Source organism: Dunckerocampus dactyliophorus, chromosome 2 (genome assembly GCF_027744805.1).
Source record: "Dunckerocampus dactyliophorus isolate RoL2022-P2 chromosome 2, RoL_Ddac_1.1, whole genome shotgun sequence".
NCBI classification, from domain to species: Eukaryota; Metazoa; Chordata; class Actinopteri; order Syngnathiformes; family Syngnathidae; genus Dunckerocampus; species Dunckerocampus dactyliophorus.
Window position 1 is genome coordinate 47,012,080 of NC_072820.1, and position 16,473 is coordinate 47,028,552.

Here is a 16,473-nt window from a genome sequence, read left to right on the forward strand (position 1 = left end):
CAAGATGAAAGATTACAGTATATACCCATGCTCACCAGGAGGTGATCACGCCTTTACAACAAAGTATCAGAACGTTTCCTTGAGAAGGAGGGTGCATGGGTAAGGTCAGAACACAAATGTTTTTCAGATATGGGACTAAGAAGTATTTGAAAAGCAAAGGAGAGTTCACCAGCCATCACGCTCACCCCACATCACTGAAGACAACAGTCAATTGTGCTTGCTCTGGAGATGCATGCAAGATACCGGGTGGGGTAGAAAAGCGAGGGACCAGCCCAGAATGACAAGGGAGGAACTGGTTAATGAAGTCAAGGGAGTTGGTAGCATCACCAAGGAAAGCATTAGTAAGACACTTTGCTGTAATGGATAGAGATCCTGCAGTGCCTGCAAGGTCCCCCTGCTCAAGAAGACACATGTACAGACCCATCTGAGGCTGACAATGAACACCTGAAAGACTCAGACAAGGCTTGTAAGAATGTGATGTGGTCACATGAGACCGAAATTTAGCTCTTTGGCATCAAGTGGAGTCGATGTGTTTCGAAGCAGTTAAGAACACCATTCCTGCTGCCCAACATGGAGGTGGAAACTTTCTGCTTTGGGGATGTTTCTCTGACCAAAATCCCTGCTGAGATGTGTGTGTAGCAGGATAAACATGGTCATCCAGCCCATTAGTTGTTGCCTGACTGACTGTTAGCCAGTCACCGCTAGGGACCGCCCTATAATGAGGGGCCGTGTTATCGTCCCTCGTCTCTTGCTCGGTGCTGCTGAGTTATGCCCCCTTTTTGTCGCCTCGTGCAATCCGGCTCCCTGGGAATAAAGGGTAGGTAACAGTTGTTCGTACATGACAATGAATTACAGTAATGGAGGTAGGTGTGGCCCTACTGTCAGAGTTGCTGTTGTGTCATCGTCAAAGCAGGTTGTTGGCTTCAGGCTGTCTCGTTCTCCTGGTGCTGCAGTCGACAGGTATGTGGTCCCAATTGTTTGTGGCGTGGAATCTTTTCATTCGCCACTGGTGCATGGTGCCTCATCTCCCCTTTCGCTGTACGGAAACCTTACGGACGCAGAGTGTGGCAGTGCATGTGCTGCTCACGCGCTCTCTTCCCCTCGACCGGTGTCCACGCTCACCGTGCCCGCTGTACGGTAACGACTGGCTGCTGCTTGCCTTCGGATACTGACAGTGTTCCTGTGTTGTCCTCCCTGTTGCCAGAGTATGGCTTCAACTTTTTTTCTTGCTGGCTGGGCATCGCTCATTTAAATTGGTTGACCTTTTGTGGCCCAATTACCATGGGACTGTGTGTGTGCGTGCGCATGGTCGTGCTTTTGGTGTATTTATTCTATTCATTACTATTTTCGTTATAGTCATTGGTTTGCATTTGATTTGGTGTTTATATATTTGGTATTTATATATTATATTATTATATATAATATATATTTGGGTTATTGGTTTTGCTTTTTCTTTCTTTTGGTGTGGGTTTGCAGTGTTGAGTTTGTATTTGATTTTAATTGGATAAATATACTGTATTATTCTCCTGTATGCTAACTTTGAATGTATTTGTTTTTTTTTACAAATTGCAATAAAAATAACTTCATATCTTTGAAAACACTTCTGCCTCATTGGTGCAACGAACCTAGCACGCCTTTTATTTATGTTGGGTAATCATCTCCTTGGGCGAAATTCCCAAAGTGGCGTTGTCGGCTCGCTTTGTTTAAACTTACCTCCTACACCCTCGTGTTGCCACGTGTGCAACTCTGGTGACCAACTACAAGAAACATTGGACCTCTGTACTTGTCTTGTTCCTACCAACCACTACTAAGTCACATTTTGGAAAGGGATGAAATACTTTACAGACGTCACACTTCATATTTCAATCAAAAACAAATGACCTTGTAATCTTTATTTATTGTTATTTTTTCTGTGTCTCTGTTGAAGTAAAAATGATGCACTCTTCATATCTTTGTAGAGGGTAAACCTACAAAATCAAGTTGATCAAAAACTTGTTTCCCCGCCTGAATGTCCTTTCTGTACCTGTCCCTGCAAATGCCTCTCCTCTGTTTGTCCCACCTGTCACTGGTTCCTCTGCATAGGCTCAGCAGATGACCATGCAGGCGATGACTCTGTCCCAGCAGCAGACACAGGAACAGCAGCGGTTGAGGGAACAGGAGAGAAAGCAGGAACAGCAGCAGAGGTTGAGGGAGCATAGACCCACATCCCTCCCCCAATCTCCACCTGCAGGCCAGCCTAATACACCTTTGCCAAAGGTCGATGACGTAAGTGGAATAACTGTAGGATAGGATTGCTTACATTTTCTGTGACATTTCCAAGGATGTGACTTACCTCCATCATCAATGACAATCTCATTAAAAGTGATGCAGTCTGTCATGAGACCTACAGCAACGTGGAAAACATTTTGGATAGTGCTGACTACAAAATGATTCCATCATCTTTACTTTGTAATATTTAAATGACAACATGAAACACCTTAGAATATGTCATATGTTTGTTCCTTCAACAGCCACAAGGAGTAGATTCACAGAGTGCAGGCAAGGTGCCGTCTTTTAGAGATAAACGGCAGTATTTCCAGAATATTGGTGAGTAGAACATCAATGCATTGAAATCACTGTGGAGGCAGTTGTATTGTCTGTTTCAGGGGTGTGCAAAGTGCGGCCTGAAGGCCATTTGATGCCTGCAGCTGTTTTTTTAATTGGCTCCAGCATATTGTCAAAATATGTGCCCTGCGATCGGCTGGCAACCAGTCCAGGGTGTACCCTGCTTCTTGCCCAAAGACAGCTGGGTTAGGCTCCAGCATACCTCTGTGATCCTAGTGAGGATAAGCGGCATAGAAAATGGATGGATGGATATTGTAAACATTTAATTCATTCCTTATTCCTGAGATCTACTATTTTATATTAGGGATGCTCCCATCAGGGTTTTATACTGCCCATTCCGATACCGATCATCCATGAGTGAGATCGGCCAATACGGATCACACTGATCCTGTAAAAAAAAAATATGTTTTTCAATTTATTTATGATGAGTAATGGAGTAATAAGCATACATGGGAAACAAATTGTTCTATAATTATTTCTTAGTTCAAGATAACAAAATTAAAATGATACCAATAAATCTCTTCATTAAAAACAAATTTGTCCTGCTCAACTTAAAAGACTATAAATTGAGTGTGCACGTTGAGGGTGGGGTGTCCAACTTTCATCAGTATTAGAGCTGTCAACTGTTTGTGTTTCATTTACAACTGGCATCATTTAAATTGTACACTACTTTATCTCCTCTCAAACAGTGTGGCCATTGTCTTTGTGGTCACAAAATGCAAAACTATGACTTCAACTGTTCTTATTGTTGTTGTCTCTCTCTGTATTGTCCCCCCTCCTGTCCCTGCACTCCCCCCTCTATCTTCTTTTCTTTTCTTCTCTGTCCCCTCCTGCTCCAGTCCGACCGCTCCAAATTTGCATAACAACAAATGTTCATTAAACCACCACACACAAATAGTGTTTTGAGGACAAGACATAATTAGTATAATGACAATAAGAGAGCAAAGTTGTTCAGTGACACTTGAAAAAGTTAGTACGTACCCCATGAACGTGATATCCACTTCCCCGTGGGACAAAAACGAGCTCCGAACTAACCACAAAAACAAAATGTTACTGTGGTAAAACGTCACGTTTGGAGTCTGAAGACCAGAAGCCATGTGGATAACTCTAGCTAACTGCCGCCAATGTGAAGTACAGCCGGTGAGAGACAGGCAAAGCGTGCAAGCAAAGATGCAAGAAAAACTGAACAGCAATAAGTTTGATAAGGGAGTGATCAAACGCTGGCATCGATTGGCGTAGCCTGTGTCAAGCTCAATACGGAGACTCGTCATTTTGTAGGCAAACGTACGTGACACAGCAGACATGTAGGATTTGCCGCCACGCGCTGATGGGTTTTTGTCATCGGCTTTGATAGGCGTGTTATTGGCAGACGCCGATCACTTGTTTTTTACGGAAATTGGCCCATATTGCTCGGTGGCCGATGGATCGGAGTATGCCTATTTGGTATCACAGTAATTTGCTTTGCCATCTCTAATGCAAGGTTAAGATGTGGATGTTTTGTTCAGATAGCTTTGCATGAATTGACCTACATTGGACTGGCTCCACCCCAGTCAGGGAGCAGGAGCAGCGTGGTGTGGCTATGCTAACTGCTACACGCTTGTATTGGTAATAACCGGTATAACGTCAGCTAAACGCTCAAGCAACCAATTTTACAAAAACAGAGGTCAGCGTATGTGTGACGGAGCGGCTTCGTCACAGACTGCGAGGGCCTCGCATACACATTCACTCTGTCACTCCTAACTGTTTGAAAGGTTGGTTTCCTGGGTGCCTCTGCTTGTCATTGTTCTCACCATTAATCCTTCTTTTTTCTTTCTACAAACAAATACAAAACTGACCACGTTGCTTTGGTGGTCTCCCCCGGTGAAACAGAGCAAATGCCATGTCATGATTTTGGACACGTATTTTTTCACCACATCTCACCTTGGGAAGCACAATAAATCAGCCATGAAGTTATTTTTCATATTGTGTTTTCCCAACATGTATTGATGGGATTACAATGCGACCCGCGGCAATATGTCATAAATAATTTTCATAAAACACAACGGTATAAGTATCATTACTCGCTAAAAATCACTGAACAACAGCTTCATTGACTCTTTTGTTCGCATCAACAGTAACCATCAAAATCTCCTCTTTACTTCCACACCAAAGCTCATCCATGTAGACCGTAAACATGTACGCAAAAGGCATGCTTTCATTCAGGGGTATCCAAAGTGCAACCCGGAGGCCATTTGCGGCCCATGGCTATTTTTATTGGCCCGTGGCACATTCTAAAACTATAATTTAACAAGAAAATAAAAGCAGTAATTTTACAAGAAAAAAGTCAAAACATTAAAACAAAAAAGATTTTAAGGTAACGAGAAGTCGCTTTATGAGAATAACGTCTTTAAGTCATTTTAGTAGCATAAAGTTGAAATGTTAAAGAAAAAAAAATGGGGTGGCAGCAGCTCAGGAGGTAGAGCAGGTCGTCCAGAAATCAGAAGGTTGGCTCGCTCCGTCCACCCAGTCACTGTCGTTGTGTCCCTGAGCCAGACTCCTTCACCCACCTTGCCTCCAGTGCTGCCCACACTGGTATATGGATGTGATTGAATGTTTGGTGGTGGTCGGCAGCTGTGACTACAGATGTAGATAACCACCACCACTGTGTGACTGAGGAGTGAATGAACAATGGGTTCAATTCATTGTGAAGCGCTTTGGGTACCTTGAAAAGCACTATATAAACTCTAAACCATTCTTTTAAAAGTCTTAATACTTTATTATGAGAAACAAACAAAACAAATAAAGTTGGATTTTTGGGGGAAAATTAGGTTATGGAGTGTCACACGGTGGCAGATTCGTTAGCATGTTGGTCACACAGTAAGAACGGAAAGACCTAGGTTTGAACCACCGCTTGGGCATCTATGCGTGGAGTTTGTATTTTCTCCGGGTACTCCAGTTTCCTCCCACATTTTAAAAACATGCATGTTAGCTTCATTGGTGACTCTAAATTGTCCATAGGTATGAATGTGAGTGTGAATGGTTGTTTGTCTATATGTGCCCTGCCATTGGCTGCTGACGAGTCCAGGGTGTACCCCGCCTCTCGCCCAAAGTCAGCTGGGATAGGCTCAAAACAAACAAAAAAGAAAATATTGTGAGGAGAAATAGTTCAAGTCATTTTAGTAGAACAGGCTTAAATTATTAAAGAAAAAATATTTCATTTTTTAAAAGTCAGAATATTATGAGATACGAACAAAACAAAATAAAATAAAGATTAGATTGGGGAACAAGTTCTAATATTGTGGCAATAAAGTCAAAAGTAGTATATACAGGTTGAGATGGTATTTCCTGCTGGACATTTTGCCTGTCGCACCTCCTCCAGTGCACTTTGGGTCAGATGCAGGGTCGTCAGCTAGTGCCACCTTTCACTGATGTTTCGCCCCCTAGCCAGTACATCTTTAGGTGGCGAAGGAGCTTGGCAGCTGTGGCAGCTGTGGACCACATCATGATGTCTGGTCTTAGGGTTGATTGCACAATCTCGCTCCGGAAGATGAGCTGCCTGTCCAGGTCGACACGCATCTCCCACGCCTTCCCAGGAGTTAGCAATGATCTTGCCCGACTGCCCAGCGGCTTTTGCTGGGTCTCCCCTGGTCGTACAAAGGAGATGCTAGTCGTTTGGCTGCTTGCTGTTGCGTTAGCAGCTGTTCTTCTTGTCTCCAGGTGCTCTGCCAACTTCCTCAGCACTTGATTGTGCTGCCATCTGAGACGTCTTTGTGACAGTGCCACTTTGCATGATGCCAGGATGTGTTGGAGGCCTACTTTGTCACTTTCACACAGCGGGCACCTGTCCTCACTCCCAAACCATGTGGAGAGGTTCTGAGGGCACGGGACCCTGTGGATGATGTCCTCCCACCTGGTCCATGCCCCTTGCTTGCCCTGCGACACCGCTTTGATGAGATACTGCTCTTGTTCCACTCGGGCCACTTCCTCCACAATCATGGCCCTTCTCTGCTGTCTTGAGGCTTTCGACCAGAATCTCATTGGTTCCCCGAAGCCGACTCCAGCCCGGCCTTCCTGCACTCTCCCGGTGATCTCTCTGTGTTGCAGCCTGCTGACAGCCTGATTCACTTCTGGTTGGGCCCTCCATTTGCGCCCCGTTCTGACGGCTACTGACGCGGCTCTTATTGCAGGGTCCCTGGACTCCTTGAGTTCAAACACCAGGCGGGCCTTTTCCTGTTTGTACCCAAGGCCCACTGACTTCAATGGAAGCTGAAGTGCATTCTTTCCAAAGAGTCCTGCGTTGGAGAAGCAGCGAGGGAGACCCAACCATTTCCTTTTGTAGGTGTTTGCAATGCTGTCTAGCCTGCTGACCATGGTGGATGGAATCTCGCAGACAGCTGGCTGCTATCAATCCTGGCCAGGCCATGCCCCAGCTGCTGTTGTACCCGCTTGCCCATCTGCCTGTCAGAGAGGTCAGCAGTGTATTCTCTTCCGAGGCTTCTAATAGGCTACTCTGACAACAGGGGTATCCTCTCCCCCCCTACCATGAACACCGTCGGACCTTACTCCTCTCCTGATTGACAGGCTCCGGGACTTGGCTGGCTTTATCTTCAGTCTTGCCCACTGCGTAGGTTAATCCAGGCGTTTGAGGACCCTTGCTGTACATGGAGCGGTCTGTAGGATGCTTGTCACATCGTCCATGTTCCCTCTCAGGGCGGGAAGTCTTTCTCCAGATGGCAGCCTCACACCTCCAACCACTTGTCTTGCTCCACGGAGAATGAGCTCGAAGGCAGCCACGAAGTGTATGGGTGAAATCGCATCGCTGCCAACTTGTTGCCGAGCCTTCTCGGGTGAAGCACATGTGGAAATTGCTGAAGTATTTGGCTATGATGGTGCTGACAGCTGTTGGGATGTGAAAGAACTCCACTGCGTAGTCAATCACCTTGTGTGGTACTGACCCATACGCATTGGCCAAGTCTAGCCACAACACATGGAGGTCTGTGCGCCCCCTCTTGGCCCGCTGGATCTGCTCCCAGATCACGGCTGAGTGCTCAGTACACACTGAGAACCCTGGGGTCCCCGCCTTCTGGCAACTTGTGTTAACATAACCATTGCCCTTAAGGAAGTTGGTCATTCTCCTTGCGAGAATCGAGAAGAACAGCTTCCCCTCCACGTTCAGTAATGCAATGCTCCTAAACTGATCGATGGTGGTAGAATTAAATTCTTTTGGGATGAATACGCCATCTGCCTGCTGCCACTCGGCTGGGATGGAATCCTTCTTCCAAGCCACCCTCATAAGCCTCCACAAGATTTTGGACACTTGTGGGCTGTTCTTGTAGAACTTATAGGACAGCCCATTTTGTCCGGGTGCTGAGGCTGATCTTGCTCTGTAAGCTCACTTAGTCTTTGTGGAGAGGTGTCAAAGGCAATGGTTGGTGGTGGCGGCCGTGGTATGTGTCTCTGGCTGCATCGGTGTAGTGGGTCTTTGCATATTGCTCCAGCTCTTCCTTGGAGATGTCCAGCTTTCCGCTCCGTTTCTCATCCAGCAGTTGTCTGGCATACCTGTATGGGTCCTGGAAAAATGCTTCTTTCCTTCTCCTTTCTCTTTCTCCGCTTCCTGATCCGGTCTGCGCGGCGCAGTTTTGCAAGTTTCTGTTTGAGCTCATCCCAGAGTAGCTTTAGACCTGGTTTCTCATGGGGGTTGCTTTCCTCCACCTTTTCCGTAGTTGGCGTCTGTCGCATAGGAGCTCCTCGATCTGTTTCTCCCTTTGCCCTTTCTGGGTAGGAAGTGGGCGTGTGGCTCGTTTCCCTGTCATTTCTCCGAACCTTTCTTTGCACTCCTGGAAGCAGATGTTACTGAGGGCCCTCAGCTTGTCCTCAAATTTGCCTCGCAAGGCTTGCTCCAGGATGCCGCTCAGGTCTCTGTCAAGTTTGCTCCATGCTCCTCTCTCCTTTGCAGTTGGCCACTTGATCCTGCCGTGCTGCTCTAGCTGCTTGGGCATACTTCCTGTTTGTGTGGCTGAAGTAGGGACAGTGTGTCCACCACCCAGGCTTGCTGTCTCCATCTCTTGTCCCGTTTCCTCTGCTGTTGCCCTTCCTGGACTGTCGGGTCCTGCTGCACTGTGGTTTGCTCCCTGGCTTTGGGTCCCTTTTGTCTGACCTGCCAAAGCAGTGTGATTGTGCTGTCTGGGCTGCCTGCCACACTTCATCTTTCCTTGATGGATATGCAAGCCTCTGAGTGAGGTCACTTTCTGCCACCCACAACTACACTTCCAGAGGAACTTCTCGTAGTCACTAGCCATTCCGTTCATTACCGTTTGGTCCATCCTGGTGGGCCCTTCTTCCACCCCGCTTCTCAGAGGGCCCTCGGGTTGTTTCTTCTTATTTGTTTTCGTAGTCAGTGAAGATGGCTCCGACTTTGGGAGCCAGTGGGTAGGGTGACTAACTGTCCACTCCTGGTGCAGTCTCTCCCGCTGTCCTCCGGTCTTTCCCGGATGCCCGCCAGTCTTCCCTGGCTTCCAACTGCTCTTTTGCAGTGGTCACTGGTCTTCCAGATGTGTCAGTAGTATGTACAGGTTGAGATGGTATTTCCTGCTGGACATTTTGCCTGTCGCACCTTCTCCAGTGCACTTTGGGTCAGATGCAGGGTCATCAGCTGGTGCCACCTTTCACTGATGTTTCGCCCCCTAGCCAGTACATCTCCAGGTGGGGGGGCTAGTGGCATCTTGGGACGTCTCCCTACCACTCCTGCATCTGACCCTATTGGGGTGTCTGACCCCATCTGCTATCTTTCCTCGTTAACTTCAACCTGTAGCTTGCTTTTTCTGCCTCTTCTGCTAGCTCCTTGGTTGCTCGCTGTAGTTTTGCCCCTGTTGTTCCTAGAGCGCGGGGAAGCTGGATCGCTAACCTGCCAACGAAGCCCCTGCACCCGACCTCCACTGGATGGATGGATGCTTTATTACAGGAATAAAGTCACAATATTACGAAAAGAACATTTACAAAGACAAAGAAAAAAGTAGAAATATTTGGGGGAAAAAAAACTGTAAAAAACGAGCAAAGATGATACCAATAATAGGCTTTTTCTTCTATATCACAAACCTAAGATGGAGTTTTTCTTGAAATATATATAAGTTCTTAGCATATCTACGTGTTGCTTTAAAAAATATATCAAAGTGGAAAGTTGCATCCTTTCATTTTTCACTATGTCGCCGTCCCTGGAAAAATCTCTGGTTTAATTGCTGGACACAAAGGATAAGATTTGTAATAATCTTTATGATCCGAGCATGCTGTTTACTTCTTATATAAGTACGCTTCCAAATGAACTGACATATCACTCTTAACGTGAAGGTACATCTAAAACCGAGGTGCCACAGGGACACCCCTCTACCCCATCCCAACAGCAACACAGCGTACAATCAGTGCGCACACCCCCTCCTCCCACAGCACCCAAACCCAAAGGTAAGAACAGAATTGAAGTCAAATTAATAGATCCATTTATCGTTTGGTTCATTGGTCATGGTTTCTCCTTTTTGGAACTTGCTTAAAAAGTTACATTAAAGAATGTCACATGCATAATTCATCATATCAGAAAAGGAGTAGCAGAGCTTGTCAGTCTTTCTATTAATGGGAAGAAAGATACTGTAGACACTTTTTGTGCTTGTTCTGTAGATGTGGATGAAAGATTTACAGTATATTGATTATATATATATTGTGAAACAGGTTAAACAGAAACAGGTGAAGTATAATTATATTGATTTTTATATAGATTTTTTAAATTTTATATTGATTTTGTATAGATTTTTTTATACAGATTTTATATTTTAGATATATATTTTTTATATTAATTTTCTGTTCACTGCCTCAGTGAAGGGGCTGCCTTCCACTCCTGCCAGCAAAACCGAAAGGCCGACCCCAACTACGCCCTCTAAGGAAGTGTCTGAGCCCACTTCCAACATTCGGGAAATCATCAGGCAGTTCAACAGTCGACCCCAACCAGAACCCAGAAACTTTGAGCCTATCAGGTCAGGACAATCTTCTGTTTTGTGTCCTATTAGGTGTATCGTCACAAGCACTTTAGTAAAACCGTAAAGCCATCCTTCCCATTTGCAGGAAGTAGGGTTTCCATTTCAAGCAGACACACAACACTTCTTTACGTTCAAATACAATACTTTGTCATTGTCGCAGCCCCGGTCACACCGCCCGAACTTTGCTGTAACGTTCTTGGAGCGGTGAAAAAAATTCATCACCGCTCGTAACCGTTCACCACCATTTGACAGAAGTTGGCCCCTGTTAAGGCAACGCCGTATATGCTCGGCCACCGCTGATGGTCCCTCCTACCGCTCCGAAGGTTTTGAGCTGCACAAAATATTGTGAGCGGTGAGGAGCAATTTTCCGCCACGGCAAAGTTCATCACCGCTCCAACAACGCCCAGTCAAAGTTTGGCGCCGTTAGACGCAAGTTTGTGGACGCTTGGGTCCGCTAGGCCAACGCAGAAATCTTGAACGCTGGACTACTGTTGCTTCGCCAGCTTTGCCCGGGCGGCGATTAGACGTTGCACAAACTTTGGTGAAGTGGCTGTAAGCGTTTTATGAGCGTACACGGGATTGCTGGAACGGTGTTAGGCGTTGAAGCGGTGATGAAGCAGCGATCCATTGCGGTAATGAACTTTGGTTTGGCGTTGGTATGGAGGTGTCGGAGGGGGACAAGAATTTGGCTATAAATACGGGGAGAAATGGACCAGGAGCCTATTAGTCTGTTGTGGCATTGCTTTGACTTTAGCGCCCTTTGCTGTACAGTTGCTTAAAATGCTTGTGTTCAGCCAATTCCTTTATAACCTACAGTATCTGACCGCTGTGTGTCTTTATTTTCACACAGTGAAATGATCTCTATATACACTGAAGCTAACCTAAGCTTCCATTAAAACGTTGCAGATGATGTAAAATACAATACAACGTTGGAGTTTATTCAAATTCACACTGAAGCAATGCAGCATTATGTGTTATATGTACAATACATGGATAACTGATCCGCATGCGCAGAACGCCACTCTATCAACGCTCACGTCACCGCTAAACCAACGTTCACTACCGTTAAACCAACGCTAAAGCAACGCCGGCTTCAGCGGTGCACCGCTAGGACAACGCCCATGTTTTCGATTTTTTTTTTTCCCATTTTGTGCACGGTTACGAGCGGTGATGAATTTTTTCACCGCTCCAGGGACGCTACAGCAAAGTTCAGGCGGTGTGGCCGGGCCTTTAGCAACTTCTTCTGAGTGTATGATTTTAAAGCTTGTGGGCTGGATTCATACAACTGGCAACAGATGAGTTTTGATCATAAGAATCAAAACCTATATACAGTAAGAAAAATAAGTATGAGATTTTGTAGGTTTACTAAGACTGAACATTTTTATAATAGGTTTACTGTAACAGAGAGAGACAGAATGTAAACAAGGGGAAAAACAAGTTTATGAATGAATTTGTACTTGATTGAGTGAATAAGTATTTGATCCCACTATAAAACGAGACTTGGGCTGTGTCCACACGGACACAGACGTTTTTAAAAATATTTTTCGATGCGTTTTGGCCTCTCATCCACATGCAAATACAGTATAGGTTTTGGAAAACTCCGGCTTCAGTGTATGCATGTGGGCGGTGAAGCTTTTGGGTTGTTGCTGACAGATTACGTAACAATTATGTGCTGTTATTTCCACACTAGACAAGTATCATTTAATGTGTGCAATGACAAACATTACAATTGCTGCTTTTAAGCATGCTGACATGATTTTTTGTGTGTACAAGAGTAAACATATGCCTACTTTCGCTTTACATTGACAAAGGCAATGTTAGTGTCACCGCCAATGGAGTTATTTCTTGACCGATAAAATGAAAGACACTTCATAGCATGGTAGGGATAATCAACATCTGTGACACTTAAGTAAAGAACATTTTCACTCCATTTCCATTGTCATTTTCACTCACTCAATGCATTTTGCTGACAAATGTGAAATAAACTACTGAAAAGTAATGTTCATTAGCAGTCCACATGTATCTTCTCCTGTGAATTGGCATGTTTGTTACGGTGTGTCTATGGAAATGACATCATGGGCGTTTCTGAAAATTGCAGTCATTACTTTTGCATGCGCATGACAGCCTGTGCGTGTGTATTTGTGTGGACAGAAATAGTTTTAAAACACCACTGTCTAGATGGAGATTTTTTTTACACCGGAGAGGGGCATATGCTCGTTTTTGAAAATACAGTGGTACCACAATTGACGTCCCCCTCCTGTGTTTTTGGTTAACGTCGAAAATTGTTGCAAAAATGTTGCCTTGGCTTACATTCACCTGCTTGTGAACATTTTTGCAAATTGTGGTTGCAGCAGAACAATGTGATGTTATTTTGTTATTTAATGGTTTTGTGTTGTTTTTTTCCAACAAAACATAGTGATGTTAAATGTTGTCATTTGCAATTATTTTTGCATCGTTGTTTGCATGTAAAACTAGAATTATTGTCTATAAAATGTGTTTTGTGTTAACATTTTTGGTTGTCTGGAATGGATTAATTGGATTTACATTATTGTCTAAAAATTTGCTTTGGTTAGAGTCCATTTTGGTTTGAGTCGGACCTTCTGGAACGCATTAATGATGTTAACTAAGGCACCACAGTATCCATGTTCATGTGGGCATGGCTCAGTACTTGGTGGAGAAACACTTGGTCACCAGGGTTGCACACATCCCAGGAGGGATTTTGGTCAGAGAAGCAACACCAAAGCAGAATGTTTACACCTCCAAGTTCAAGAGTCGGGATGGTGTTGTTTGGGTCATGTTCATCATTTCTCTACATCCAAACATCATTCAAGTGGTCATTGTCAAATGTTCAGACATTCCAAGTAAATAAATTTTAGAAAACACACGGTTGGTTTGCAACAACAGTACCTTTATTTAGATTTATTTAGTGACACAGAAAGCTGTTCACATACTGTAGATGCACAGTCCTCCGCCTTTGGTCTTGCCAGTTTCAGCCGCTGTTCTATCATTCCAAAGCGTGTGGGAGTCTGCTAGCTCAATAGCATTGTCTCATACTCCTCTGTTTAGTCATGTCTCATTGAAAATGATGACATTGCAGTCCAAAAGTCTCTATGCGGGTTGTCTGGAGTCATAACTCATCATGTATTCACTAAAGACCGCACATTAGCAATAAAATCCATCAAAGTCCTAATCTTCTGTATTCGACACAAAAAAAGCCGTCTTCTTTGGTGCTCGTTACTACAGTCTGTTAACTTGTCAGTGTTATTCAGCTCCGAACCGTAGTAAGGGCGACCTGACTCCAGCAAAGAAGGAAACTTCTTGGACACTACTTAGCTGTCCAGGCAATGCCTGTAACAAGTGACACCGTTTATTTCCTGGTGTGAGACAATGTGCACTGGTCAATATTGTAATGCCGCTTGTTGTGGGGAAGGAGAGACTCACGTCGCCGATGCACTTTAATCGCTTTTAACAGCGGGGAACACTGCAGGACTTTACATCCACGCCAACATAAACACACTTCCCAACTCTCTCGAAACTCACAGCTAGCACTGAGCCTAGCTCTCCTGCACCTTCACTTCCCGTCACTTCCTGATGAACTAAAGCTGTAATGACACTCTGCTGTATGAAAAGTAAAATTAAAAAACAAGCATAACAAAAAACATTACTAGCACAGCTTTGTTCTATGGGTCGTGGATAACAAGCCTAGTAGTGCTGTACAACATTCAACATTCATTCCCCCCCCCCCTCCCCCCCCTTTTTTTTTTCTTTTTTTTCCCCTCTACTGGTCAACATTCAAAATGGCCGCCAACCTGTCAAGAGGGGCCACTTTTGCAGTCTCCCTCTAGTGGCCGCTATAGACAAGTTTGACTGTACTTATTTCACCCAATCAGTCAAATTTCCAACGTTTATTTGATTTTTTTTCTGGATTTCTTTTAACATTCTATCTCTCTCTGTTACAATAAACTTACCGATAAAAGTAATGGACTGTTTATATCTTTGTATGGGTGTACACCAGGGGTCACCAACGTTTTTCCTTGTGAGAGCTACTTTTACAAAATGAAAATGGCCAAGAGGTACTCATTTTTGTAACATTTATTTTCAGAGCTTATTTTAAACCCAAACGAAGCGAATATGTTTGTTTTACCAGAACATTAACAAAATGCTGGTATCCACAACTCACATTTTGTATTTCAGAATGCATTTCTTCCTACTGTTCTTTCATTATTAACTGAAAACCTGAATGAAAAGCAGGCCTCATGTGGTCGTGGGGGGCTACCTTGTGCCCGCGGGCACCACGTTAGTAACCCCTGGTGTACACTCATCAGGATCAAATACTTTGATCATTTTTAAAATAATTTTCATTTGCAGCCAAGCTAAAGTTATGTCATGATTTAGACTCAGCAATGATTATATCATTTAAAAGTAAGCATAACAATTCCTACAATGTTTCATTTAATGAATGACTTTACAGAGCTCCTGCGAAGCAGTTTGTGAAAAAGGTGGATCACAAACAGGAAGCTCTTGCCAAACTCAGACAAAAAGCACCAGTGCCGCAACAAAAGGTGAGAAAAACTTCATTGTGGTAGAAAATTACATTGACTGAACTTTGGATCTGTGAGAATGAGACGAGATTTCAACTTTACTTTTACGTAAAGTACAATGAAAAAATATATGATAATATATTGCAATCTACTAATATAATATCTACTGTGTTACATTCTTGTGCACTGTGTGTGTATGCGAGCAGCCCCGCCTCCACCCACCGAGACAAACACAAAAGGAGACTCTGACTAAAAAAAAAGGCAGGTGCTGAAACCAATGCACAGAGTGAATCCTCTGCCTGCTTCTTTGGAGGCGGGAGTGTGTGTCTGAGGAAAACAGACACACACATGGCAGTATCATTTTCCTTTATAGTGATTAATTCATGTATTTAGTATCGTCCCAGGCCTAGGAGACAGTTTTTTTTTGTGAACGAGAAATCTTGTCACATTTTAATATCACGAGATGTTGTGACACCGCACTCAATACTCTCACTTTACTCATTGCAGACGCAGTGGGTGGCCTCCCCAGCAGGAAAAAAGCAGTCTCCTATGAGTACTCCATCCCCACAGTCCTCTCCTGCCTCCTCTGAAGGTCGTCGTGTCATTTCCAGCAACATGAGGCAGAAACAACGCTCGCTGGAAGATCTATTTGGTTCGCAACGCTCTCGGCACGTTTTACCTCCTACCCCCGACTCTTCACCACCTCCCTCACACCCAACCACCATCCCTGAACCACCAACCATGGCTGCTCCATCTCTGAGTGAGTTACCACCATGGTGCAACTTTTAGTCACGCAATATGATTACTGACTTCTAATATTCTTCAAAAGAATGAAAAGAAATCATTGGCATTATTAGCGTTCACTAAAGGAGAAGCCAGTCTACTGATGTTTGGAAAATAGACAAGGATCTGTGCCTTGCCTTGATTGTTTTGTGCCTTACGTACAACTGGACCAAACCTTAATGAATAATTTGCATGCTCTATATATATATATATATATATATATATATATATATATATATATATATATATATATAATATATACACACACACACATGACTGCAATTCATGACTTATTCAAAGGCATTATGCACCGTGATGTCTCACACCTGCATGATGCCCATTCATCCCAGGTATGATGCCAGATGACAAGACTACCCACTCTGAACTTCATCCTTATTCTCCTGGTGTTTATTTGTCTTTCTGCACCATGCCAGGAAAACTCTTCTTGCGGAAAGAGGTAAACTACATGCACAAACACTCATGTCAACACATGATGTACGGTGGAGAAAATAAGTAACGTCCAATCCGGTGTATAAGCCACACCC

The 16,473-nt window shown here is 44.2% G+C and overlaps 1 protein-coding gene across 12 annotated transcripts in view; it reads left to right on the forward strand.

Annotated features, from left to right (window-relative positions):
• The window catches only part of myo15b (myosin XVB), a 119,783-nt gene that overhangs the window by 67,305 nt on the left and 36,005 nt on the right, over window positions 1-16,473 (forward strand). For all 12 annotated transcript variants that reach the window (XR_008569625.1, XM_054768604.1, XM_054768605.1 and 9 more), the window contains 7 exons: window positions 2,083-2,265; window positions 2,511-2,586; window positions 9,928-10,038; window positions 10,445-10,601; window positions 15,076-15,166; window positions 15,653-15,905; window positions 16,279-16,385. Coding sequence is in view for 11 of the 12 variants with exons in the window: in XM_054768604.1 (XP_054624579.1) it covers window positions 2,083-2,265; window positions 2,511-2,586; window positions 9,928-10,038; window positions 10,445-10,601; window positions 15,076-15,166; window positions 15,653-15,905; window positions 16,279-16,385 (978 nt within the window). In the remaining variant the exon portion in view is untranslated. The remainder of the gene's footprint in view (window positions 1-2,082; window positions 2,266-2,510; window positions 2,587-9,927; window positions 10,039-10,444; window positions 10,602-15,075; window positions 15,167-15,652; window positions 15,906-16,278; window positions 16,386-16,473) is intronic.